Genomic DNA, 26,107 nt, shown 5'->3' with positions numbered 1-26,107 from the left:
CAAATTAAGCCTGTAGTTACCAATATTGCATTAATGTTTATTCCTTAGTCTAGATATATACTATGGTTATAGAAGATGTTAATATTAATGGAAACTGAGTGGTAGGGTCTATGGGAATTCTCTGTCCTATCTTTACAGTTCTATAAATCTAAAAATTAATAATATTTCAGGGCATCTGGGTGGCTCAGTAGGTTAGGCGTCTGACTCCGGCTCAGGTCACGATCTCACAGTTCGGTGGTTTGAGCCCCGTGTCAGGTTCTGAGCTGACAGCTAGCTCGGAGGTCGGAGCCTGGAGCCTGCTTCAGATTCTGTATCCCCCTCTGTCTGACCCTCCCCTGCTCAGGCTGTCTCTCTCTGTCTCTCAGAAATAAATAAAACATTAAAAAATTTTTTTAATTAATAATATTTCAACATAAAAACCAAACTATTAAAATTTTTTTTAAATAACAAACACACACACACATAACATGCGGATACTCTCTATGAACTGATATGAGGTGTCACCTAAGAGTTATTGAGTGAAAAAAGCAAATGCAGAGGAGTATATATACATGAAGGCTTATGTGTAAGAATTAAAGAGAAATAAAAAAATACATATATCGGCCTCTTTTCACTAAAAGAAACACAGGACGCATAGGCCCGATGACAATGAAGTTGGTTAACTACAAGGGGCTGGGGAGAACAGGATCGTAAAGATGAAGAAGGGAGTAACATTTTGAGGAATTTAAACTTTCAGAAGCATGTTAAAATTTTCTGCATGTAAAAAAGAATATTGAACTCTGCAGGAAAGGAGAAAGGGCCTGAAACTGAAAGCAAATGGAAACAAGTGGCTGACTCCAGGAAAGGCACAGAGAAAGTCCAGGATGAGTCTGGGACATCCTCCTAGAGCAGAAGAAGTGCTCAAAAAAGCAACTAGCTAACCCTGGGAGGGTGTGGGGACCAAAATAACCAAGTCCAGTAATGAAACATCAACAACCGAAAAAACAGGAATCCACGAGTCCACAGCAAAAATAAATAGGTACATAAAGGACGAGAGAGAGCCCTTGCTTCTAGTAGAATAGCAGGCGTCAACTGGTAAATGTGAGAGGACTCTGGAGTTGGAAAATTATCAGTTTGCAAAAACATCACTGTAAAGATCGGTTAAGACAAGAAAATCATCAACAGATGATTCCCTGCTAAATCATGAGGAAATTTTGAAAAGGAATAGGATATTTTTGTAGCCTTAAAATGTTTTCCTACAGAAAAGTTCAAATTGTTTATTATTTGAAAAGGCAATATCAGTAACTTGACTGGGTAGGAACACCTTGCTGAGTTTATATTGCCCAACAAGGGGAGATGGGTGTCATGTGTCCCCAGAACTGACACTCTTAAAGGACATAAGATCACTTATGACGCATTGCACGTGGGAATGCATAATCAGAATCAAATCATGCAATTTGACAAAACCCAAAATGAAAAACGTCCCATTAAAAAAAACCAGAACGATAAACTTAAAAACGTGAATGTCATAAAAGACAGAGAAAGGCTATAGAAATGTTCTAGATTGAAGAAGACAACAGACGAAAACCAATTCAACAGCTTCCTAGACTGGATCTTGTGCTGGGCTGAAAAGAAAAATATGCTGTAGGTTGGGTCAATTAACAAAATTGGAATATGTGCCAAATATTAAAGTATGATGTTAATGTTAACTTTATTGTAGGTGATAACTGCAGTGTTATTTTTCAATAGAACATTCTTGGAAATACACACTAGGTTTCTGGAGGAAATTCCTCTCGAATAAAAGTAAACGAGCACTCACATGATAACGTTAACTGGGGTAAAATGTTAACAACAGGAGACTTTGTTTTAATCTTTCCAATTAAAAGTTAAAACTAAACAAAACAGAGAACCTGCTACCTGTATTTTTCCTCTCACAAATGTGGTGATATCATTCTCGTTTTCAAAGATGGAGAGTGTCTGCAGCAGATTCTGCTCAAGCCATTCCCAGTGTTCGGTGATTTCTTTTCTGGAACCACCTGTACGAATGTAAAGATGATAATCGAATTTTCGGAATTTCAAAGATACTTAAACAGCCTCACTTCATCAATATGCAATGTCACTAAAGAAGACGGCTGCATTTAAACGCTTTTTCCTTTTCAGGAGACGCAGAGGACAAATAAGGATGTAGAAACCCAAGAATAAATACTGTGTTATAGTCAAGTCTGATCAGGTGGGTTCGGACACTTTTCGGACACTGTTTCCAGGTAGAAGGTAGCAGCATCTCTCCCATTCACTTTTCTGGACTGGGAATTGAGCCCTACCTTCCATTTTCCTCCCTCCTAGAACCTGCACTTCACAGAGTAACGTAGATCTTGTTCGGAGACTGGGTTACTTTTGTTACGTTGCAATAATGAGAGCTTCGGTGTGCCACTGGAGATCTGATGTAACCACCTCCCATAATGGGCAAATATTATCCCCCCTCACTTCAATTATGAATGAGATGTGAAAATGGACGATCGCTAGGGAACCCGCCTGCTCTCATGGGCTCAGCTGCCTTGAAATGTAATGGGATGAGGTCATCCTCACAGCCTGCGACCAAGTCTCTACACTTGGGTCGGGAATAAGCAGCGTAACTCACTTCGCCTGGCAACCTCCACATTTAAACAATGCCAGCCTGTAGCCTATGTACCGGTACTGCTCTCTCCTCCCAACTGTAGGGCATAACACAGACGCTGTCAAGATGTGGTTGTAAAGACACTCGACTCAATCCCCTCCCCTCTTATTCCTGCTCTGGGATTGTTAATGTTCTTGAAGAAAAACAATGTTTTATAAATCATTCATAGATCATATACATAAATCGTATGCACTACTCATTCCAGAATTAAGTAACGATTTTATGGCTCCACTGATCAAAACTCCTGGCGTCTCTTTCGATTTCCAAGCTTCCTTTTATTTGATTTCTTAATAGTGTCTTTCCTCTTTGTTCTCTGTCACCAGTAACTCAAGGGATCTCAGAATCATTCTGACTCCTGACAAAGAAGGGAGACACGAATGTGTCTGCAATGATACCAGAACTGTGGGAGGGGAACTAAAAGCTCTTTGAGAATGAGATAGGTTGGGGGCGCCTGGGTGGCTCAGTTGGTTGAGCATCCGACTTCGGCTCAGGTCATGATCTCACAGTTCGTGGGTTTGAGCCCCGCATTGGGCTCTGTGCTGACAGCTCAGAGCCTGGAGCCTGCTTCCGATTGTGTGTCTCCCTCTCTCTCTGCCCCTCCCCCACTTATGCTGTGTTTCTGTCTCAATAACAAACAAACACTAAAAAAATTTTAAACAAAGAGAAAATGAGATAGGTTTGAGGAGTTTCAGACCCACTATTTAAGGAGAGGCAAAACAAAACAAAACCAAAGTTCATTTTCGTTTACTTTAAGCACCAAAACTGTCTCCACAGAATACTGATGTAGAGGATTAAAAGCAGAATTCTTAGTGGAGAGGCAGCCCTGGGAAAACATGGGAGACCAGATTAGAGCCTTTTGTGGGCATCTTCCCAGCTCACTCATTCGAGGTCATAGTCAACCACATGTAAAGGCAATTGATGACTGCACTATGATGCCATGGCAAGAGCTGGAATTCAGGACACGTGCCCCCCACTCCCCCTGGCCCTCTGCCACTAGCTGGTTGGATCACTTCAGACAGTCTGTTTAATCTGTGAAATGGAGATGAATGAACAATAGAACAAAAACTACACCAAGCCCTTATCCATTTCAGGGCAATGCTGTAAAAATCCCAAAGAATAATGTCCACAGATATACACTTTGGAAAGGAGGAAATATTTTTCAGATGCAAAGAAGAATGCCCATTTGGAATACTTAGGGAATGAGTTATTCTAGAGTTTACCAGAGAGCTTTAAAACACTTTAGATTTCAGGGGCATCTGGGTGGCTCCATCAGTTAAGCATCCGTCTTCGGCTCAGGTCATGATCTCACAGTTCACAAGTTCGAGCCCCACATCTAGCTCTGTTCTGACAGCTTGAAGCCCAGAGCCTGCTTTGGATTCTGCTCCCCCTCTCTGCCCTTCCCACTCTTGTGCATTCTCTCTTTCTCTCTCAAAAATATAAAAATAAGCATTAAAGAAAAGCATTTAGACTTTAAACTTTTAGGGGCACCTGGGTGGCTCAGTTGGTTAAGTGTCTGACTTTGGCTCAGGTCATGATCTAGTGGTCCGTGAGTTCAAGCCTCGCATCGGGCTCTGTGCTGACAGCTCAGAGCCTGGAGCCTGCTTCAGATTCTGTGTCTCCCTCTTTTGCTGCCCCTCCTTTGTTCATGTTCTGTCTCTTTCTCTCTCCCTCAAAAACAAAGAAACATTAAAAAAATTTTTTTAAATTTTTAAGTAGTAATTGGATAATTTTCTAAAATATCCTTCCTTGTGTCCCTCCTTGTCGGTAAACAGGTCACTACCATCACCCGCTATCGCTGGCTGTGATATACAGAGAGAGGCCAGTAAATGCCTGCCATGAACCCTCCACTCCGGCCATCTGTGCTCGTTGGCACTGTCAGGTGTATGCACCTCAGGACAGTGACACTGCTGAGCTCCTGCAGACCCAGCGGGCACAGTTCCCAGCATCTGTCTGATCTCGCTTCTCTTCTGCCCCTGTCTATGTCCACTGCAGATGTGCCTTCCAGAGGCTGGTTTTCACGGAGTCTGGCTGTTGACTGGTATCTCACCGTGCTCAGCATTTGGCCAAGTAGTCACACCAGGTACTAGACTTTAGAGTGCCTGTTACACTGGTTGTGGAACCCCACTAATCCCCAGTTGTCCTGGAGAGAGAAGTTCCTCAGCTATGAGACCAAGGACAGAACAGGTGTGCCTTCAGCTTTGCACATGCTGCCTTCAAAGTGTTCCTTGTGTACATATTCCTGCAAGTACACCCACTTAAACACACACACACACACACACACGGTAAAAATGGCATATGTATGCACACACTCAGTCAACAAATTTTCACTCATACTTCCAATTCTCATGGATATAATATGAAGACATTGTAGCTGATTTCTATCTTCAAGTAGCCCTCCGAGTGCTCTTGTATTGAAGTTCAGATCTACAGTCTACGGCCATACCACCCTTAATGCGTCTGCTCTTCTGTGACGTTCAGATTCACTCTACACATTGTGTCCCCACCTGTTGCCTTCTCTGCTGTCCTGGGGACCCTATCCAGTGCCCTATCCGTCGCTTCCATAACCTATACCACCTAACACCATTTGCACCACTGGCTCTTCTCTCTACTTCTTGCTGCTCAGGAAGTGAATCCCTGTATTTCTATTTTCAGTTACCATCACTGCCCCCCTTCTGCTGCCTGTGCTATTTCTGTCCTGCTTTCTATCTCCTGTTGCTCCTCCCACACTTCTCACTGACACATGAAAAGGCTGGCCTTCTAGAGGTATTGTGTGCCACTCACCGAGGAGCTGGCACTGCACATCTCAACATCTTTAGGTCTTGCAACTCTTGCAGCTTTCTCAGTGCCACGGGCCTGCTTCTGTACTACCAAACATGTTTTGGAGGTTTCTTCTGGCTACGTCTACATTCTAAGATTCCAAAGTTCCAGACGACTGAGCTCCAGATAAGAAAGAACCTTGTGTATCATCATATGAAACCATCGTCACCATATACTATTTGAGAAAAGAAAGATGCAAATGCCAGCAGCCAATGGTAGTTTTGGGAATTAACTACAGATACTTATCTACACCCAATGGACACCGAAATACACCTTTTACATTTATTGCTTACTATACAAAAGCACCCTATTCTCTGAACACTTTCCTAAATTCACAAAGGGTAAATGAAGACAGGGGTTCAGGTTCTGGGGACTAAAAGTATGACAATGCTTATAAAGCAGAGCCGGGTTCCCTGACTCAGCAGGCAAAACAAATCCTGAAGATGCCAGTCTCATAAAAAGTATTTCTGAAATCAGGTGACCATTTCTGTCCACTTCTCCCTCCAGAACAAAGAGTCCACGTTACCTCTCAGAGATCACAGAGCAAATGCCCTGCTAACAGTTTGAGAACAACTGTGACTGCCACACCACTCTTTAGGAACAAGAGAAACTCCCCAAACACCATCTTGCAATCCGAAATGTTCCTTACAAATAGCTCTTTCACTTCTCAAGAAACTAAATACCAGTGCTGCAAGTTTTAAGATGTTGGGACTTTCCTTGTGTTATTTTTTAAGGTGAGATAACCCAGAGCTCTTGTGCCGTGCTTATGCATAGGGACTGATCTATTCACTCACCAGTTTGAGCTCAATTTTCTGGAGAGGCTTCATTCACAGAGATACAGCAAGGAAAACAAGCTGACCTGACTGTGCAATCAGCTGGAACAACAAAGAAAGCCGGTGTGGAGAAGGAGAACCCTTCAGGAAATCCCAGTTAAGCCAAGTTCAAGCATTCTGCTGTGGTAAAAACTACATTGACACTTGATGGGCACAGCACAAGGTTATCGAGAAATTAATTTCGGAAAAATGGGAATCTTTATCATTTAGAGTGGGGTTTTGTTTGTTTTGTTTTGTTTTTAAGAATACTAGCCACAGGCCCTATGCATGTATCTGGGCAAAATTTAAAGATTATTTAAGATGATGAAAAATACAAAATCATCCTAGTCTAATCTCTCATCTAGCTTTAAATGTATATGAAAGTACATCAAGACCACTTGAAACAAAAAGGAAAAAGCATTAAGAGGCACCTACAAATTGAGTCTATCAGATCTTGTCTCTGAGGATTAAGAACAAAGGCTGAAGGTCCTATGGAGAGACTTCCAGCAGACATTTCTTTGTGATGCATGATCATCTATCTCCAAAACCTATGTTTAAGTGCGGTAAGTATGACTGAGGTTAGATTATCTGGAATAATAAGGAGCCTGATTATCAGGGAGCCAAAACCACATCATGGAGCAGAACACTGACTTTGATGTCAAAAAAGTACACCCGGTCTCAAAAGTGCACATAGTGACTTTGTGATTGTTATTTGTGCTTCAAACACCTCATCTGTAACACGTGGTAACACCCCCTGCCACACTGGTTTGTGCTGAGAATGACAGGAGATCATATGGACAGGAGACTTTAGCACAGGCTGAGAATACACAAGGCACTAAGTAAACAGTTGCTTTTGGCACCATAAGCAGTAGAACACAAAGATCTCGTCTTAACCTGTGACACAGAAGATATTTCAAAAGTGTGATGTCAGGGCACTAAGACATCAGCTGTTTTACCCTTGCCGGACTAACACACACTCACAGAAATCTCTCTGGCCATGGCGTCATTATGTTTGGATTGCAAAGTTACTGAAGGAAGTACATTACTGAAGGAAGGCTGGCATGGAACTCCCTGTGGAACTACTGTAAGCTTCTTTTTTTAAATATGTATTTTTTAATGTTAGTTTTGAGAGAGAGAGACAGATCATGAGCAGGGGAGGGGTAGAGAGAGAGGAGACACGGAATTCGAAGCAGGCTCCAGGCTCTGGGCTGTCAGCACAGAGCCTGACACGGGGCTCAAACTCATGAGATCATGACCTGAGCCGAAGTCGAGGCTTAACCAGCTGAGCCGCCCAGGCGCCCCTGTAAGCTTCTTATATAACTTTGCTTATAATCTCTTACTGGCCATAACAATACGCTCATAGCTTTATAACACTTTGAGAAAGGAGAAACTCAGGTAACTCACCCAGCCTTGACTATAAGAATCAGTGATTGATGTCTTTATTTTACTTTTTTCACTTAAGTGCCAAGATCCTCTCCCACTCTGATGGAAAGAATGTAAGTGGCTATCTTTCTGGAAGACAATCAGGCTAGGAACACTAAAAGCCTTACAGATATGTATATTTTTTGACTCAGCATAACTATTTCTATAAATTTATTCTCAAGTGATAATTAAAGGACTGTGAAGAGATTCTTTTCAGAGGCCACTGATTAAGGCTGTTCAACATGCAATTAACATTAGGGGGGAAAGATCTATATTTCCATTAATACTGTGTCAGTTAGATAAATTATGTTATATACAAAACAAAATGTTATCTGTTAAAACTGACATTATAGAAATAGGTTTAAATATTTTTTAACGTTTTTATTTATTTCTGAGAGACAGAGCGACAGCGTGAGCAGGGGAGGGTCAGAGAGAGAGGGAGACACAGAATCCGAAACAGGCTCCAGGCTTCTGAGCACAAAGCCTGATGCGGGGCTGGAACCCATGAACCGTGAGGCCGAAGTCATGACCTGGGCCGAAGTCAGATGCTTAACCGACTGAGCCACCCAGGCGCCCCTAGAAACAGGTTTAATTAGCAAGGAAGGTCTATACATAGATGTATGTACACACAAATATACCTATGTAAGTGTATGTATAGACACACACTCACACACACACACATACACATATATACAAAGTCTGAAAGGTGATTTGGAGTGTGGTGTTATTGTTTTCAAATTTTTATTCTTTTTGCTTTTCTATATTTTCTTATTTTCTGCAATGAACATGTACTGCTTAAAGAAGAAAGGCAGTTCTTTTGTTTAAGCTGCTGTGTTCCCAAGGATACAAGAATAGTTCTTGAGGTACACGGACCAAGAAAAGATGATAAAATAAACTTCCACATTATATGTATTTCATGTGGATGGCAACTAAATTACCCCCACATTTTCTCTATCTATTGTAGAGAAATGGCAGAAGCAGAACTAATTAGCAATCTTTAATTAAATGCTGGGTCTTAGCAGTCGCTGACTAAAGAATGTTTAAATATAAAAGCCAGGACAGTGCTGCTGGGCTGGGAAGGGGGAGACCTAAGAACCTGGTCTCAGCTCTGCTCTAACCAGCTACTACAGCTAGCACTGTGAACCTGGGCAACTCCCCTTACCTCTAACCTATTAAAATAAAGATGTGAGACAAGACGGCAGCTAAAATATCTTTCAGCTCTGAAAAAACTTCTCTTATAGAAAAGATTCAGTTCTGAATGAACATCGAGGCCTAGATGAAACTCTGGGATGGTAAAGAAAAGAGAAACTAAATCAATAGGCAGCCAAATCAAGGCAGCACAGAGGGCTGTGTCATCAGTGAAGTGCCCGTCAAACACACATCCTCCACACCACTTCCGTGATCAGTGCTGCTGGAAGGTCAGATGTATCTAGAGGGAACTGTCAACAGCTCCTCTTTGTTTCTGTTTGTCACGGTCCCAGAGCTCCTCTGTAGACAACGCCCTTGGAAATACCACCATTTTTATGTGCCTGTATCTTCACTGAGGCTGTATAACATTTCTTACCATTAGAACCTTCTCTAGTTCTTCCAATGGGGAAAGCCAAACGGGTTGCCTTCTACTTAAATCCAGTGAAGGCCAAGGAGGGCAGAGAACCATGTCCAAAACACTAGCTGCAGGTGGAAGACCTGTAGCTGTTTAGCTCCCTAGTGAGATTCTCAGGTGCAAAACAGTCAGTCAGCTGACTGGTGGGGAGTGGGAGAGACTGTCAGAACATAACCAGCTTGACAAAGCTGGCTGAACAAATTCCTATGGTACTGTTTCCTTTCTGTTCTTAGAGTTAGCAGAAGGTATAATTTACTGCATTTCATAAACCACTGAGCAGAATGCAATTCTAAGCTAGAATTGATGGCATGATGGAATATCAACCACAGAGAATGGTGGCTTCCTTTGAGGTAGTAGTGATAAGAAACAGCCATTACTTAGGAATGATTTTGGCTCCCTTTCCCAATTAAAGGTCTCAATGCCAAGGAAATGTTAAAAAATCAATTTCTTCAAACGAACCTGGATACAACTGTTAAAAGTTTAGAAGAAGCATATGAAAATGGTGTTTTACCAAATAACTCTTGCTTTTTTTTTTCCATTCTTTTTTCTGTATGGGTCAGATTATTGCCAAGGGCCAGGTGATTACTATACTGGGAGTAAGTCAGATGAGGCCCAAAAGATTCCTTCTGTCTGGCTCTTCGTGGCTCAAGTGAAAGGCAAGTCAAATGACTAGGATTTACCACTGCTCTTCTATAGAAAGTTGCCTATGTGAAGACATTGACGGCAGATGCTCCCTTCAATGGACATGCTGAAGATTCACAAGGTGCATGGCACACAAGATTTTGTAATGCTATGGATTCTACAGGGCAGTGAGTTAGACTCACCCGGGTTTCTGCTGAAGCTTCCTCCTACAGTAAAGACTCATGAAATGAAAGCAAATTAAAAAGCTCCTGACATACTGTCTCACCAAATACCAAGTCAGTAGTTTACAAAAAATAACACTAAAATTACAAACCGGAAGGTCAGCATATCGGAGAAATCTGAAAGCTGGCAGCTTCCGCTCTTAAAATCCTCTCCTGAAAGGGAGCCAGCAATTTGGGTTTTAAATGGAAATCGATAAGAAGGGCTAATGGGTGAATGGGACTTTCACAGTGGTTGTCACTTCCGTGGAGTCTTCCACAAGGAAATTCTGGAGCTCTCTCTATGGGTAATCAATATAGACAAAAGCTAAAACTGTTCTGGGTTTCTGATAATGAGATCATACAGTTGTGACAGGCTTCCTGGGAAAATGAAAGCACATCTCTTTGTGGTATAAATTATGCCATCAGCATGTACTGCCTAGTGTTCCTTAGCCTTGGCTTGGGAAATAATTCAGGAATAATTAGGCTTTGTAACTCTGGGCTCTTTCTCCCGTGAGCTTTCACAGAAGCATCTGCTTTATAGAATGGCAAAGCCCCAGATACAAACTGAGGAGTAGTGATGTCAGGTAACAGCCAAGAAGAAAAGGTTAAGTCTGAGAGGGCAGGAAAAGAAGTCACGAGGCACAAGCCAGCAGCTCCCGTAAGTGTAAATTGCACACTGACCTGGGAAGGCCAGGTGCCTGGAGTACTGGACAGAGAGACAGGGGAGCTCTAAGGAGTTACAAGCTCCAAAGGATCCCAAAAGCCTCTGGGCACAAGTGTTAGGCCGGGAGGTGAGAGAGAATGTGTGAAAGTGTCCTTTCCACACCCTTGTTAAGTCAACTGATTTAGTGGCTCTGTGTGATTTCTAATTCCCTTTCTTTTTACTCCTTCGCTTGCTGGCTACAATGTCTATTTTAAGAAGATTCTAGAACGTTTGCCATGTAACTGTGACCCTTTCCTCGCCAACCACCCCAGGACACTTCCCTCTCTACAGTAGCTATTGGGTCCTTCGCTTTTGTATTGAATGAATGGCACAGATGGCTGGGTTACCCCTGTAAGTCTGTCTTCTTCAGGGTCCCAGCTTCCCTCTTCCTTTAGCCTTCTTTATCTCCTTCCTCTCGCTCTAATCCCCACCCTTCACCCCTCGGTGGTTTCCTCCACACCGTGCATCCTGATGTCATTCCTTCATTTACCAGAATGCATACATGATTGATATATTCCATCATTTCTCATGGGGCTGTTTGCATCCTAACGAGAATAACTTGAAAAGGATACAACGCTACAATGTTAGTATTTCAGGTACCAATAAATCCTTGAGGAAGCATTAATAGAGCACTGGAGCCTTCTGGCAGCTAGGAATCACACCCAGATAATTTCCCCTACCTATGTAGAAGGCCAGCTGAGATTCCCGTCTTTAGTTGGGCACCCTGCAATCAACTGGCACTGTGTGGTACTGGTTCACACTGGGCTATAACTGAATATTTACTTATGTTCTCAAGAGCAGAGACCAGATCTAATTACCGTTGTATATCTTTAGATCTGAGCACAGCACTTCCTACTGAGTAGAGATCAATTCAAAGACTGAACAAAGTCAACTGAAAAAGCTCCCAATGGCCAAAGCTACAATGATATAAGCAATAAAAATAAAGTGACACTGGACTCCCCCATAAATATATATGATTCCATACTGATAAAAATAACTGAATAAATTAAAATTCTCCACTCCTTAAGAGTGGGCTGTGCATAGTGACTTTCTCCCAGAGAGTATGCAACATGGAAAGGGGGAAAATAGTGACCTTAACAGTGGAGAAACCCCAAAACTGTGATACTTCCACTGGGTGATCAAAGAAAACATCATCAGTCATAAATTGACGATATGTACCCTTGCTTAAAATAAGGTGATAAAAATAGCACTTTATCTCGGGTGATTTTGCTCAACAAAAATCCATCACCTCAGCCTAATCATGAGAAAAACATCAACTTCCACTAGAGGCACATTCTATAATATGCCTGACTAGTATCCTTTAAAAGTGGCGGGGTCATCAAAAACAAGGAAAGCCTGAGAAACTTCCACAGCCAAGAAGAACCTAAAGAGACGTGACAACAAAATATAATATAGTATCCTGGACAGGATCTTGGAACAGAAAAAGGACATTAGGTAAAAACTAAGGAAATCAAAGGGCACCTGGGTGGCTCAGTCAGTGAAGTGCCTGACTCTTAACTTCAGCTCAGGTCATGATCTCATGGTTTGTGAGTTCAAGCCCCACAATGGGCTCTGTGCCAACAGTGCGAAGCCTGCTTGGGATTCTGTGTCTGACTCTCTCTCTGCCCCTCCCTCATTTGCTATCTCTCTCAAAAATTAAATAAAAATAAACTTAAAAATTTTTTTAAATCTAAGGAAATCTAAATAAACTATGGGTTTTGCTTAGTAATAGTGTATCAATATGAGCTTGTTAACTAAAACAAATGTACCATACTAAGATATTAGTAATAAAGGAAATGATGTGTGTGGGGCAGATGGGAGCTCTCTGAACTATCTACTCGACTTTTCTGTAAATCTAAAACTCTTAAAAAGTAAAGTCTATTAATACTACTACTACTACTACTAATAATAATAATATAAATAAAAACCAAGTGGTGGTAAAAAAATAAAAAAAGTATTCAGTGTCTTAGCTTTTCCTGTGGTTATTTGTAAAGCCACCAGCAAACAGATAACTAAAAAACCCTGGTCACTTTGGATTAAACATTCTTGTAAGAGATCCAACAATGGCAGAGCTGCTGATCACCATTTCAAACACAGGACATTATTCCAGATTATCATCAGAAAAAAAAAGAACTGATCCCTACCCAAGGAGGAAGCGCCGTGCTAGGATATGTGTGTATTATTTAGTACACTCAAGTATTTCACATGTTTCTCTTCATTTCCCAGCTGCCCATGGAGTTAGGTTGGAATCGTGTGACTAGTTCTAGCCAACAGAGTGTGAGTGGAGGTGGTGTGTGACGCGTCTGGGCCAAGGAAGTTAAATGCAGGTGTGCCTCTACCTCCCCTTTTCTCCTTCTAAGCTGTCCTCCTATGGAGGCTATGTGTCACTGCGGACGGAAGAGGCCACAGGATCCACACGAGATGTCACCAGAGTGAGAAAGAAACCGTTCCTGTGTTAAGCCATTGAGATTTGGGGCTCATATGGCTATGACGGCTATGGTTAATTGCCCTAAAACACCAAGTGACTGCATTCCTAAGTAAAGGCTCCTTCCCCTCTGGCAGAAAGATATTAATCATAAAGTTTCTTGGTATTTCTGAATATGTTACTCACCACAGGCGATGGTCCAGTAGACCAAAGAGTCAGGAGTCTGGTACAGGATTCGGTAAGGAGCCACCCGGGCACTGGAGTCCAGCACGACGTCAAGGGTACCCACGAGAAGGCCTGGGGGCAGAGAAGGCAGAAAAATGCTTAAGGGTTTCCCCAGGGCTTTTCCAAATTCGCAGAGGCAGTGCCAACACACCCCTTCTGCTGGATCTCCCAATGGTCTTCCTCTATAACCCTCTGGACAACACCTCTCCTGGCACACCCTGCCTTGAAAAAATTTTCATCTTAAACGCTCTGAAGTTGGCTCTACGTGACTCGTTCCAACACCGCCAAGAGAAACAGCACAGGCTGTTTCAAAAGTAAGTCTGCTGGTTTCAAAAGTAAGGGGAGGCTAAGAAAGCTGGTAGCTTGGTGTCTGGCATAAGCTGCTATTCATAAACGCCTATTTAAAATAAAAATAAGGTATTAAGCATTTACATGTTGGCGTCTCTGCTTTACCTACATTAGCACATTACCCAATGTGCATTATATTCTTCCCCTTTTCACCTAAGAAACCCAGCCTCGTTTTGAGTAATTTGCCAAAGAACCAGTCCTGTCTATCTGAGTTACTGTGCCAGGCTGGCCTACATATTATTTTAATCTGCCCCACTTTCCTTGGTATTGAAAAAGTATAGTTCAGCTCAGCAAGCACCAGTTAAGTACCTACTATGTGCAAAGCAAACCCTGTGGGCACAAAATATAATAAGACAGAGTCCTTAAGGTATTTGTAGTCTAGGAGGAAAGAAGGCCAAGTAGAGTCTTAACACTTGTTTAGGAGTGAACAAGGGCTGTGAAACAAGCATTTTCCCATCTCAGTTCCCACCTCAGTGGCAGAGTCCGTTGCCATTTGTCACATCAGTCATTAAAACCAGAGATGACTGCAGATGACTACATTCTGCAGTGATGCAGTAATTAGGTTGAGCAACAGGAAGGCATCTTGGTAGCATACAGTAGAATTCTGTGGGTCAGGAACCTCACTGATCCATCCAGGCCCTGGGGGAAACTTGCCCACATCATCCAAATCCAGGAAGCCTGAACAGCCAACAAATGCTTTTACCTATTTATTTGTGAGAAATGCAAATACCCAGTATCCCGCTGCTCCCTTAAAAAGAGGCAGTGCCTTGGGGCGTCTGGGTGGCTCAGTTGGTTAAGTGTCCAATTCTTTTTTTAAGTTTATTTATTTTTGAGAGAGAGAAAGGACAGAAAGAGAGAGCGTATGAGAGAAGGAGAGGGGCAGAGAGAGAGGGGGACAGAGGATCTGAAGCAGGCTCTGTGCTGACAGCAGAGAGCCTCAGACGAGGCTTGAACCCATGAACTGTGAGATCATGACCCGAGCCCAAGTTGGAAGCTCAAATGACTGAGCCACCAGGCTCCCCAAGCATCAGACTCTTGATTTCATCGTGTGTGCATTCTCTCTCTCTCGGAATGCAAGTCTATCTTATACCCACTGTTCCTCCAGGTCTCCCCTCCAGGAAAGTGTGCCTCTTTTATCTACCCCAAGCTGGGATTAGGCACCAAACATTTTCTCCACTATTCTAAAATAACATGGACCCACACACAAAGTCCACAAAGTAAATAAAGTAGATTCCTTACTCGGCAGGATGACTCCAAAATATTCCCATAAAGTAAATGCCCATAAGTATTCCAAAGCCAAATGGAAATCAGCACACATTAGGATTTAGACTCAGAAGAATCAACTAGAAACTCTGGCTAGTTTTTATCTCAGGGCAAGGCATTTTATTTTCAATGCCATGATTTTTTCTAAATGATAAACTGGAGACAATATCACTACTACAAGATTGTTCTTATAATAAGACTAAATAAAATGGGACTTAGGGACAAGAGGCAGATTAGAATGAGGGGTTAAGAAACCTGTCTAGAACTTGCCAAGACACTCCTTTGTTTAATTTGACTTATTCTTAGCATGTTTATTAAAAATGGTTTGGAGACAGTACTGAGAGTGGTCAAGACTTAGACGGGGAGAGGGAGGCTAAAGGTCCCCAAGGCTCCCTTGCTCTGCTACTGTGGAAAGTAAGGAGCATTCTGGGAAGCGCAAACCTCAGTGCTTGACCCATAACAGGCTTTTCATGAACTTCTGCTGAATCTGAACCAAAGATCTTCTAAAACCATCCCCACTGGTATGTCTTTTTTTTTTTTTAATTTTTTTTTATGTTTTATTTATTTCTAGGAGAGAGAGAGAGAGAGACAGCATGAGCAGGGGAGGGTCAGAGAGAGAGGGAGTCACAGACTCTGAAACAGGCTCCAGGCTCTGAGCTGGCAGTCAGCACAGAGCCCGACGTGGGGCTCGAACCCACGAACCGCGAGATCATGACCTAAGCGAAAGTCGGACGCTTAACCGACTAAGCCACCCAGGCGCCCCACCACCGGTATGTCTTGATGTGTTGTCTTGTATTAATGTCTCAAGACTTGGTTTCCACCATATTGAATATCTTGATGTGCACCATACCACTGAAACTCACTTCCTTGTTTTCTGGCAGCCTGGGGTCATGGACAGAGCTACTGTGCAGTCACCCAGTGTTCAGAAGAACTCAGCTCTGGCTCTGACTCTGTTATAACCAGTTCTGTGATGAACATGCCACTAACATCTCATTGCTTCAACTGCCTCAGTTGTAAAGAGATCATAATAGCACCTGCCTTCCTGAACCAGGGTTATTAATCAAGAAGCCTACGGGAGGTTAACCATAGGCAAGGCCTAGAGTTGTCCTTGGTCTTTGTCCAAGGACAGGAACCCACTTAGGCTCACTCCAAACCACGGTGACCAGAGCCACCTGAACACGCCAGGGAAAACAAACCTTCACTAGAGTGGAAATTAATTCATTTGTTTGATCTGGCCTGTATGAAATACGTTAAAAATAAAAGCCCTACAGCTTGTAGTTTTCCAAGGGGCAAATTTCCACATAATGCCACATATGTGCGAATTTTTGTTTTCTTTACCGTGACATGGATTTACTGCAAAGACCTCTAATTACTTTTCAGTTATCTGCAGATGGAAGGGTATATTAATTGGAAAAACAGAAAAGAGCGCCAACTAAACTGGATTCCCTTCGACGTGAACTTGAAATACAAATACATCACTCATAAGTCAGTGTTCGTGATACTTCACTCTTTTTGAATCTAAAAGAAGAAGTGAAATTCTCCCAATACCGGAAATGTCACATATGTTGATTCTAAGGAAAACATACTTCAGTCTGGGGTTAGGGAATTCAGTCAAGGATTAGTCTACGTGGCTTAATGAGCCTCTAAAACAGTGTCATCACAGATGAATATTCTTCCAAGGGCAAGCGTAGCTCACTGAGCAGTACAGCAGTGCAGACAGTCCACGTTCTGGAATTCTTCAGTCCTGGCCCCTGCCGTCACCCAGCTCTCACACCCAGCCTCTCAGCCTCAGTTTCCCCATCCTTAATGTCTCACTAAACTTCTATAGTCTGTAACACACAGTAAGGAAGGTTCAACCTAATCCACTCATCTTGAACACTACAAATGTCCCCAGTTAAAATCCATCTCCAATATCCATTATTCTAATTAACAAAGCCTCTAGTGTCACTCAGAGATAAAACAGAGTTCTTTAAAGAAGATTCTCCAGGGTGAGGGCTTCTTATTAGATGCTAGTTCACCAACCTTGAGTGTGCACTCACAACTGGCACCACCAGGGGAGCCTGGGTGGCTCAGTCGCTTAAGTGTCTGACTTCAGCTCAGGTCATGATCTTGTGGTTCGTGGGCTTGAGCCCTGCGTCGGGCTCTGTGCTGTCAGCTCAGAGCCTGGAGCCTGCTTCAGATTCTGCATCTCCCTCTCTTTCTACCCCTCCCGTGCTCATGTTCTGTCTCTCTCTGTCTCTCAAAAATAAATAAATATTAAAAAAAAAAACAAAACCTGGCACCACCAGCTTCCACTAAGACTTAGAGGAAAACTAATAGGCGCCTACATACCTACTATAGGGTTCATGTTGAAATATTTTATTTTTTAAAGTTTTATTTATTTAAGTAATCTCTATACCCCCTGTGCTGCTCGAACTCATGACCCCAAGATCAAGAGTCATATGCCCTCTGACTGAGCCAGCCAGGCACCCCAATGCTGAAATATGTTAAAATTAACTATAGACAGTATAATATGGTAATACTCCCATTGGGTACATATACAACCAGAAAACTGTCATGACAATTCCTTGAAAACTTAAGGTACCGGATATCTAGACAGAAAGAAATACTGTGAATTGCAGATAGCCAGCTGAATCAATAAATACACTCTTCCATATTAACCCGCAAGTACCCTTTCACTTGTAACACCGACTAGAACTTTCCCTCTATTTGGAATGTTGTGCTCCTCTGTCAACTCTTACCTCCCACCACCTCAGATAACAAGCTCCTGTTTATTTAATGCCACTTCTTTCTATCCCTCACCCCCCTCCGAGTTCTGCTTCAGTAATACCTATCAGAATTATTTAAAATTACTTGCACATTTTGCCTTGTCCCCTTCTCCTCCTCTTTCCGGATGGAGCCCCTTACGGCGGAATCTGATGGACTCTTTCTGACTCGTAGGTCCTGCACTTTGCTTGAAGCACAGTGAGCCTGGACACACGTTTGATGAATGGCTGAGTTAGGTATTGTTTAAAAACCTAAACAGTAATTTACTGCTGTGCTGCCTAAATCCTACTGATACAGAGTCAAGATTCTGAGAGAGGGCAAAACATTCGTCCTGTACCCACTATCCATACAGAATACTAGACGATGGGAAATCTTATCTAGAGAATCCAACCCCTCCCCGTGCCACACACACTCAAAATCCCCCCAAACCAACCCAGCAATCAGGATTTTCTTAGAAGTCTTATTATTCATACCTCTGAAATGGCTGTCAAAATACTGAACCTTTTATCATTTCCCACACGAAGCATTGTTTTAGCAGCTGTGCTTGTCAACTATTTCTGGCGTTAAACAATCTTTGATTGCCTGAGATAACTAAATCAAATTATGGCCCTCAAAATAACTCTTCTGCACATCTGCCTATTTATATTAGTTCAGGAGCATCTTGTAACATAAAAATGCTGGTTTCAAAGAGATTCAGAAAACACTGCAAAATTGGTATATTTAGGTTGCCCATCTGGCTGTGGGCACTGGAGGGTGTGTGACACACACAGAGTCATCGCTTGCTCCGCTCCTGCGCCCGGAGAGTGCTGGACATGTAGGAAAGTGGCCATGACAACGATCAATCATCTACTGATGATCTTGGGATAACAAAGTTAAAGTGGACAGTATCCTAAAGCTTATTCGGTCTCCCTCTACCCCCTTAGCCACGCAGGAAGTCAGAAGTCGACAACGACAATGGCAGCAGAAAGGTCAGGGGCATGGGCTCGTGGTGCGGAAACAATAATAGTTCCTCCTCAGATAATGCCATGTATGCCCTAAGCACTATTTGTTAACGGAATATTTCAAAACCACAGAAGAGTATAGGAGACTACAAATGCATGTGCCACTACTCTGACTTTAACATTTGGCCTTATCGTCTTCTTTTTTTTTTTAATGTTTACTTTTGAGACAGAGAGAGACAAAGCATGAACAGGAGGGGGGCAGAGAGAGAGGGAGACACAGAATTTGGAGCAGGCCCCAGGCTCTGAGGTGTCAGCACAGAGTCTGATGCAGGGCTCGAACCCACGAACCATGAGATCATGACCTGAGCTGAAGTCAGACACTCAACCAACTGAGCCACCCAGGTGTCCCTTCTTCTTCTTTCCATTTTTTAACAAAGAAAATGTAACAGACACAGGAAAGGTCTCTTTTGTGCCTCCCTTGATCCTATTTCTCTCTCTCCTTCACCACTGTCACGTTGGTTTGTACTCTACCCATCCAGGTCCTCATATTTTTATTGCCTTAAGTGTATGTACATGAATGTACATTTAACACTGGTATGGATTTTAAATTTTACATTAATGATAAAGAGCAGATATTGTTCGGCAACCTATTTTTTTCACTCAATAATATGATTATAAAATTTACCCAAGTTATACTTATAAATCCAATTCATCCATTTAAAATGTTGTATAATATTCACTGTATAAATAAACTGTAAGTTACTCTTTTTCCTAATAAAGGACATTGGATTTATTTCCAATTTTTTTCCTTTAATAGGCATTGCAATCATTTTTTTTTGGTATATGATGCTTTAAGCATGTGAAAACATTTTGGGATGGAATTATTGGGTCATAGGGTAAGTGTATCTTTAAACTTTATTAAATATTGCAGAATTGCTGTCCAAAGTGATTGCCAATTTACTCTTACCAGGAAAGTGAGTGAATATGTTTCTCCATAATGGTCCCAACACTTAGTATTATCAGTTTTTTGTGTTTTTTTTTTTTAATCTCAAGGGTGAGAAATAGTATCCATTTGTTGTTTAAAAGATTTTTTAAAATTTTGATTTATTGAGAGAGAGAGAGAGCTCTTGAGCAGGAGGGCAGCAGAGAGGGAGAGAAAGAGAATCCTGAGCAGGCTCAGTTCTATCAGCATGGAGCCCGATGCGAGGCTCAATCTCACAAACCAGGAGATCATGACCGGAACCGAAATCAAGAGTTGGAGGACTAATCGACTGAGCCACTCAAGTGCCCCCATTTGTTTAAATTTGCATTTTTCTGATTACTAATGAGTTTGAGTATCATTTCCTCTTTATCCACCATTCTGGTTGCCTACTCTGTGAGCTATTTGCCTTTCCTACTGAGCTGACTTTTGCTGGAGATGCTAGTACAGAAACTCAAAGTTTACCATTTAGAAACTTCCACTAATACACACTCTGATCAATTCATTTCACCAAATATACACTGATCTCTCTAAAGCCAGAGAGGCAGTACTCTTGGACTTACTATATATCCTATATAAATGGAGGAGGTGGGATCAGTATTTGCAAACCCCTCTGCATCACTCCCGTGGAAAGTTTCTATAGGTTACAGGCTCCCCCCTTTTCCTACCAGCTGCTCCCAAGGTGTTGAGTACATCCCTTGTAAGTCTTAGCACTTTGTAAGGTACATGATATCAGGCAGAAAGTAATTAAACAGTAACACCCAGAAGCGACTGCTGACAGCTACAAATTCCAGCCACACCATAGTTTTTTACACTTCTCTCAATGAATCTTGTTTGTAAGCTCCTCCCACCAGTCTGTGAGCTCCTTGAAGGCAGGCACAGCCTATTGATCTTGGAATTCCTGAAGACTACTTTAAGTCCTGCATATTAACCTATAAATTGGGCCACAACGTTTTCACCTTGATGAACATTAGGAGAAACCACAATTATTTTCAAAGCTTATTCAGTTACCACAGTACCTAATATAATAAGTTCTGGCCAACTGGCGTGAAATAATTAAAACTGTCTAAGAATCATTCACTGAAAGGAGAACAACACTTGAGAAAAGGTTGGAAAATTCCGCCTCAGAGAGTGTGAGGTAACACAGATCAAACTCCCACTTTGTACCGTGGGAGATCAACTTCGCTAATTTCTGAAGTAAATGTCATTTTTTAATGACTATCGAGATTTATCTGGAGGGACAGATACTTCCTACTCTCTCACTTTGGGGAAGCAGTCCAGAAACTGGCAGTTGTTGCCAAAAAACGAAGAAATTACCCCAGTTTAAACTCTTGCACCCACCCACAGATTGGTAAACAATTTGTTTGCACACCACCCTAGCCAGGGGACCAGGTAAGAGATTAGGAAAACTGGCGTGTGTGCACAGCCGGGGAGGGGCATGCTGGCATTACCAGGTGAGGGTCAGCTCCGGAGTTACAAATACACCCAGGTGCATGGTGTCACCATGAACAATGAGAAGGTACACACAGGCTACTGCAGACCAGCTACAGTATCTCTGAGAGACATCCGAACCATGCCTGTGTTCTGTAAGGACGTGAGGGACGTAGGTTTGTTGGGAGAGACGGCTGGGGCTGGAGATGGGAGCAATGAGTTTTCTCAGTTTTATAACCTCAGAGAGTATAAGAGCCTTCTCAAGTATGGATCCTCCTGGCTAAAGGGAGAGACCATCCTCAATGCTGGGATTCTACCTTCGGTGCAGAAGAGTCCGGGCATGTTTTTATTTTCTAGTATTGCATATTTTCTAACCCCTCTGGCATGTTTAGGTAAAAATGGTTTCTCAACACAGTTCAACTGTAGTTGGTTTGAACAGGCCACCCACAATGCTCTCAACTTCAATAGCTGTCTTTAAAGACACCATCCCTGCCACACATACATCATGGCTGCCTTACGACGATGCCTCTCACGAGGGGAGAGAGTGCATCTTACACACACACACACACACACGCTCACACTCACACACAGGGGTTTGTCACCATTTGTGGAAAGACGGACTAATGAGAAGTCCGGTAGTTCAGGAAATATACTGCCAGCTCTGTCAGTTAGGGGAGTACTTCTCAAGCTCTTTGTGGTCAAGAATCGGTTTGTTTTTAGCTTCCAATCTGGTGTAGACTGATATTTTCGTAAAATATGGTGCATGTGAAATACTAAAACATATCTACAGAATATGAAAAGAGACAAAAACGCACCTCCAATTTTTTCATAATTTAATTCAACCAATTGCTCTGGGTTTCTAAATAAATGCTCACTCTCAATTTCTGTTCTTTAGCTCAAGGCAGTGGTAACAAACAGGTTGCAAACCAGTACTTTCAACAGGCCTACGTTCAGGAAGGGAAGGCTGGAGGGTAGTCATTTTCTCGGGACTGTGTTTATTAGAATCATATGTATTGTTTTAAAGAGCACATTCGATTCTACAACATACATTTTTGTTTGGGAAATTAAAACAATTGTTTACCCGTTGCAAACTAAAATAAAACTCTACAAAATCATTTCTCAATTGAAGGCAAAAAATATGTGAATGCGGGGAGGCAGGGGGTTTTCATTGTACATTTATCCCAAGGGCACTGGTTTAAAGTATGGAGAATCTGCACTCCTGCATTAGAGGAAGCCTAGGAGACCCCGACACATTTCTTACCAAGGGGGGGCTGCAGGCTCAGGGGGGCAGAAAGACAGGCTCAGAGAGGCAGAGCACTCCCTCTGTAGTAAAGCAGAGCAATTCTGGTTTTCAAGGTCTTTGAAATTCATGCTTATGTAAGTAAAGTAGTCTCCCTTATCCTGTGGTTTCCTTTTCCTTGGTTGCAGTTGCTCCCAGTCAAGTGCCTTCAGAAGCAGATGATCCTCCTTCCGATTACGGTCAGAAAGTCCCTCCACAGACAAGGGGGAAACTACTGTACACAGAAAGTTAGGGCTCAAATGGAGACAAAGAAGCCATGACTTTCACATTTTCCACCACGGAGGATAAAGCACAAGCTGGCTGACACCTGAAGTAATCGCAGAAAACTGAAATCTGAAGAGCATTTCCTCGGCAGAGACTGTGTCATACAGCCAATTAGTATGTGCCGTTCAAATCTACCAAGCACCCTTGAAGGCCACGTCTTCCAGGACCTTCTCCATTTCACCCTGTTGGCCAGTCTCTTAAAGTCACACGCACCTCCTCCTACAAAAAGGGCAGTTGGAACTGACTTTTCCTTCTCTTTGGGGCCATGGCTGAGAAGGAATTATTAAAATATTTTAATACCTTACCTAACACCCCAGTTAGGACCAGCTATGTAATTTGCAGGGCTCTGTGAAAAAAAGAGCCCTTGCATTTAAGGGGAGTCTGGGTGGCTCAGTCGGTTGATAATCTGACCCTCGATTTTGGCTCAGGTCATGATCCCTGGCCTGGGCCAAGGGATAGAGCCCCAAATCAGACTCTATGCTGACTGTGCAGAGCCTGCTTGAGATTCTCTCTCTCCCTCTCTCTCCGCTCCTCCCAGCCTCTGTCTCTTTCTTTCAAAATAAATAATTTTTTAAAAAAATCTTAAGAATTTCAAGACAACAAGTAGAACATTAATCCAAGCCTGGAGCCCTTTTAGAAGCAGGTTCCTGTGCAACAGCACAGGCCACATACCCAGGAGGCTGGCCCTGACCCCAGCAGTACGTGGTGATTTCGTCCCCACAGACAAGACTGTTACTCTCAGACTTTTATCAGGGATTCAGGTTTGCTCTGATATAGAGTAATGAGGACAATGAACTGCATTTATTCAGAAAATAGGCACCTGTGTGCTCCATTTCCTCAAACAAGCCCTCAACCCAGTTAGAGAAAGGTAGATGCATTTTTGTTACATTCACAGCTGCTTCCATATATGCCACAGGAAGGTGTATTGGTTCTATCCTTGTCTGGAGAGGCAGGTATGAAAACCTGAACCTGATGGCTCAGGGCTGGCCAACGTCAGCCTAGAGAGTGAAGATAGAGGGGCCCTTTTGGTGCTGGTGGGAGCCATTCATCACTGTGAAGCCCACCGTTTCTAAGGGAGAAGCCATATCAACAACCTTGGGGCAACTTGGGAGTGACACACCTCAGACATCTTCTACTGGAAGGGCCACATTTGAAGGGGCCACTTCCTACCCCAAGACCACTGCCAACCCTTCTTCTAATTTATGTGACCCCTTCTCCACAATGAAGTATATCATGAAACAGAAGCAATTATGAATTGTAAATTACACTTAGGTAACGACCTAGGATGTCTAAAGAAATCACAGTACCTCTATGCAGTGACGGACTTTTTTTTTTTATTTGAGAGAGAGAGAGAGAGAGAGTGAGGGAGAGGGAGAGGGAGAGTGGCAGAGGGAGACAGAGAGAGAATCTTAAGCAGATTCCATGCTCAGGATGGAGCCCCACTCAGGGCTCCATCCCACAACCCTGGGATCATGACCTGAGCTTAAATCAAGAATTGGACATTCAACTGACTGAGAAACCCAGGTGCCCCATAGACATTTAAAACCATGCCCTCAAATGATTATCTAATGACATGGTGAAGCAAATCTAGCACATTGTGTGAAGAAAAGAGCACAAAACTATTTTTGTACCATAGGATTCCCAGCAAAATATAATATTACCATATTATAAAATATAACATGCATTCTTTTTAAAGACCATAAAGTCAACATATTAGTGGGTAAAATGATTTTACTTTTTTCTGTATTGTTCCGTGTTTCCAAAAGTTTCTCAAAAGTACATTCAATACTTTTATGATGTAAAAAAATTTTTTTATCTCAAATACTTCCAACCTTCTACCCTGGGCTTTTTTACTCAGGGGTAATAGCATTAAGTAAATATATGGTTACTGTGTTTATAATAAAGCTTCTACTTCATTTCATATAGCCAGAGGTTAGTAATTTTGTTGCCAGAATGCAATAGGACAGGTGGGGGTAATATCTAAATGAGCGGCATCCTCAAAAACACACTTTGATCGAGACAGGCCTGGCCTTTAAATTTCAGAAAATTTTTTAAAGTTCATTTTCCCCCTCTAACATTTGAAGTACATAGATACTGTAAATTGATACATATTCAATCACACAGCACCATACTGCTTAACTCAGTTGTAGGGACTGGGTGTTTAACAACTGGCTTAAGTCAGGAGTTTATGTTCCCCAAGTAAAAACTACAGACATTAAATGAATGAAACTAGTTTTGCTACTTTCATTACTGAGTCTTCATTATGACTGTAAATACCCATGGTGCTGCCTTTGGCTATATATAAGCAAGACAAAGAAAGGGGCTATATGTGCCTATAGCCACATAGGAAGTGTCTGGAATAGGATGTACATGAAACTGTTAATAGTGGTTACTTCAGGGAAACGACACTGATATGGGGAGACACCCCACAGGGAAGAAATCAGACTCTTTTGACTCTTTTTAGAAGTAATTTATATGCTGTTGGAACTATATAAAACTGTACTCTTGTCCATGTATTATAATAAAGTAACAATACAAGAACTAATAAAGTTGCAACAAAATATCACAATGAATATCCTGCTCTAAGATTTGATGCAAGATGAAACTCTGTAACCAATCAGCTCCTGCTACTTTCCGTAAGGGCACTTGGCTACCCTAAGAAGTAGTCACTCTTGGCATGTCAAGCGGTGGGGGTGGAGAGCAAGACAGACACACTGACAAGATAAGGCTGTCTTTCACCAGGGACTCTGCTTGGTGCTAACACAGAGGACTCAAAGGTAGCCTGGAGCGGAAACCGAGGCAGCCAATCGCAACCTCTTCAAGGGAATGTGAGCTGAGAAATGCCAAGAAAAGCCAAGTAGCTACAGAAGTGGAAGATGAAAAGATTTCGTGAAAAGAGAACATGGCACACAAGCCAGATGACAGGGAAGTGGGAACATTGAGGTAAAGAAGAGATATAAAGCAGAGGTCAAGAGAGCCAGCTTTGGGCAAGAAGAGAAAAGAAGAGAAGGCAGATGAGCAGCACAGGACCCCCGGCAGTGGGGAGGGGAGGAGCCGGGCCCCTTCCCCACTGCCCCGGCTTCCTGTCTGCTTTCCAAGCCTGGTTCCAGTTGCCGTGTGTCCCGGCTACGAACACCAGGTACTAGAGCTAACCTGAGTTCCCTGCAACCCCCAAACAGCCCAACTAAAACCCAGGCTAACCTCCTAGGCTCACCTAAGATGAACTGAGTAAACATTCCTTTCTGCTACAGCAAGTCTACTGCTGTATAACAAACTATCAAGGCTGTAACCGTCATTTAATAATATGCTTTCC

General features: G+C 42.5%; 1 protein-coding gene across 1 annotated transcript in view; it reads right to left on the bottom strand.

Moving 5' to 3' along the window:
* Positions 1 to 17,460, bottom strand: part of TBC1D9 (TBC1 domain family member 9) — a 65,566-nt gene extending 48,106 nt beyond the window's left edge. Inside the window, exons 1-3 of the mRNA XM_077755899.1 lie at positions 17,445 to 17,460; positions 13,464 to 13,574; positions 1,897 to 2,015 (exon numbers count right to left, since the gene is read on the bottom strand). Of these exons, the coding sequence (XP_077612025.1) occupies positions 1,897 to 2,015; positions 13,464 to 13,574; positions 17,445 to 17,460 (246 nt within the window). The remainder of the gene's footprint in view (positions 1 to 1,896; positions 2,016 to 13,463; positions 13,575 to 17,444) is intronic.
* Between the last annotated feature and the right edge of the window lie 8,647 nt (positions 17,461 to 26,107).

This window comes from Crocuta crocuta, unplaced genomic scaffold (assembly GCF_008692635.1).
Source record: "Crocuta crocuta isolate KB4526 unplaced genomic scaffold, BGI_CrCroc_1.0 scaffold112, whole genome shotgun sequence".
NCBI lineage: Eukaryota > Metazoa > Chordata > Mammalia > Carnivora > Hyaenidae > Crocuta > Crocuta crocuta.
This window is presented reverse-complemented; position numbering and strand designations above follow the sequence as displayed.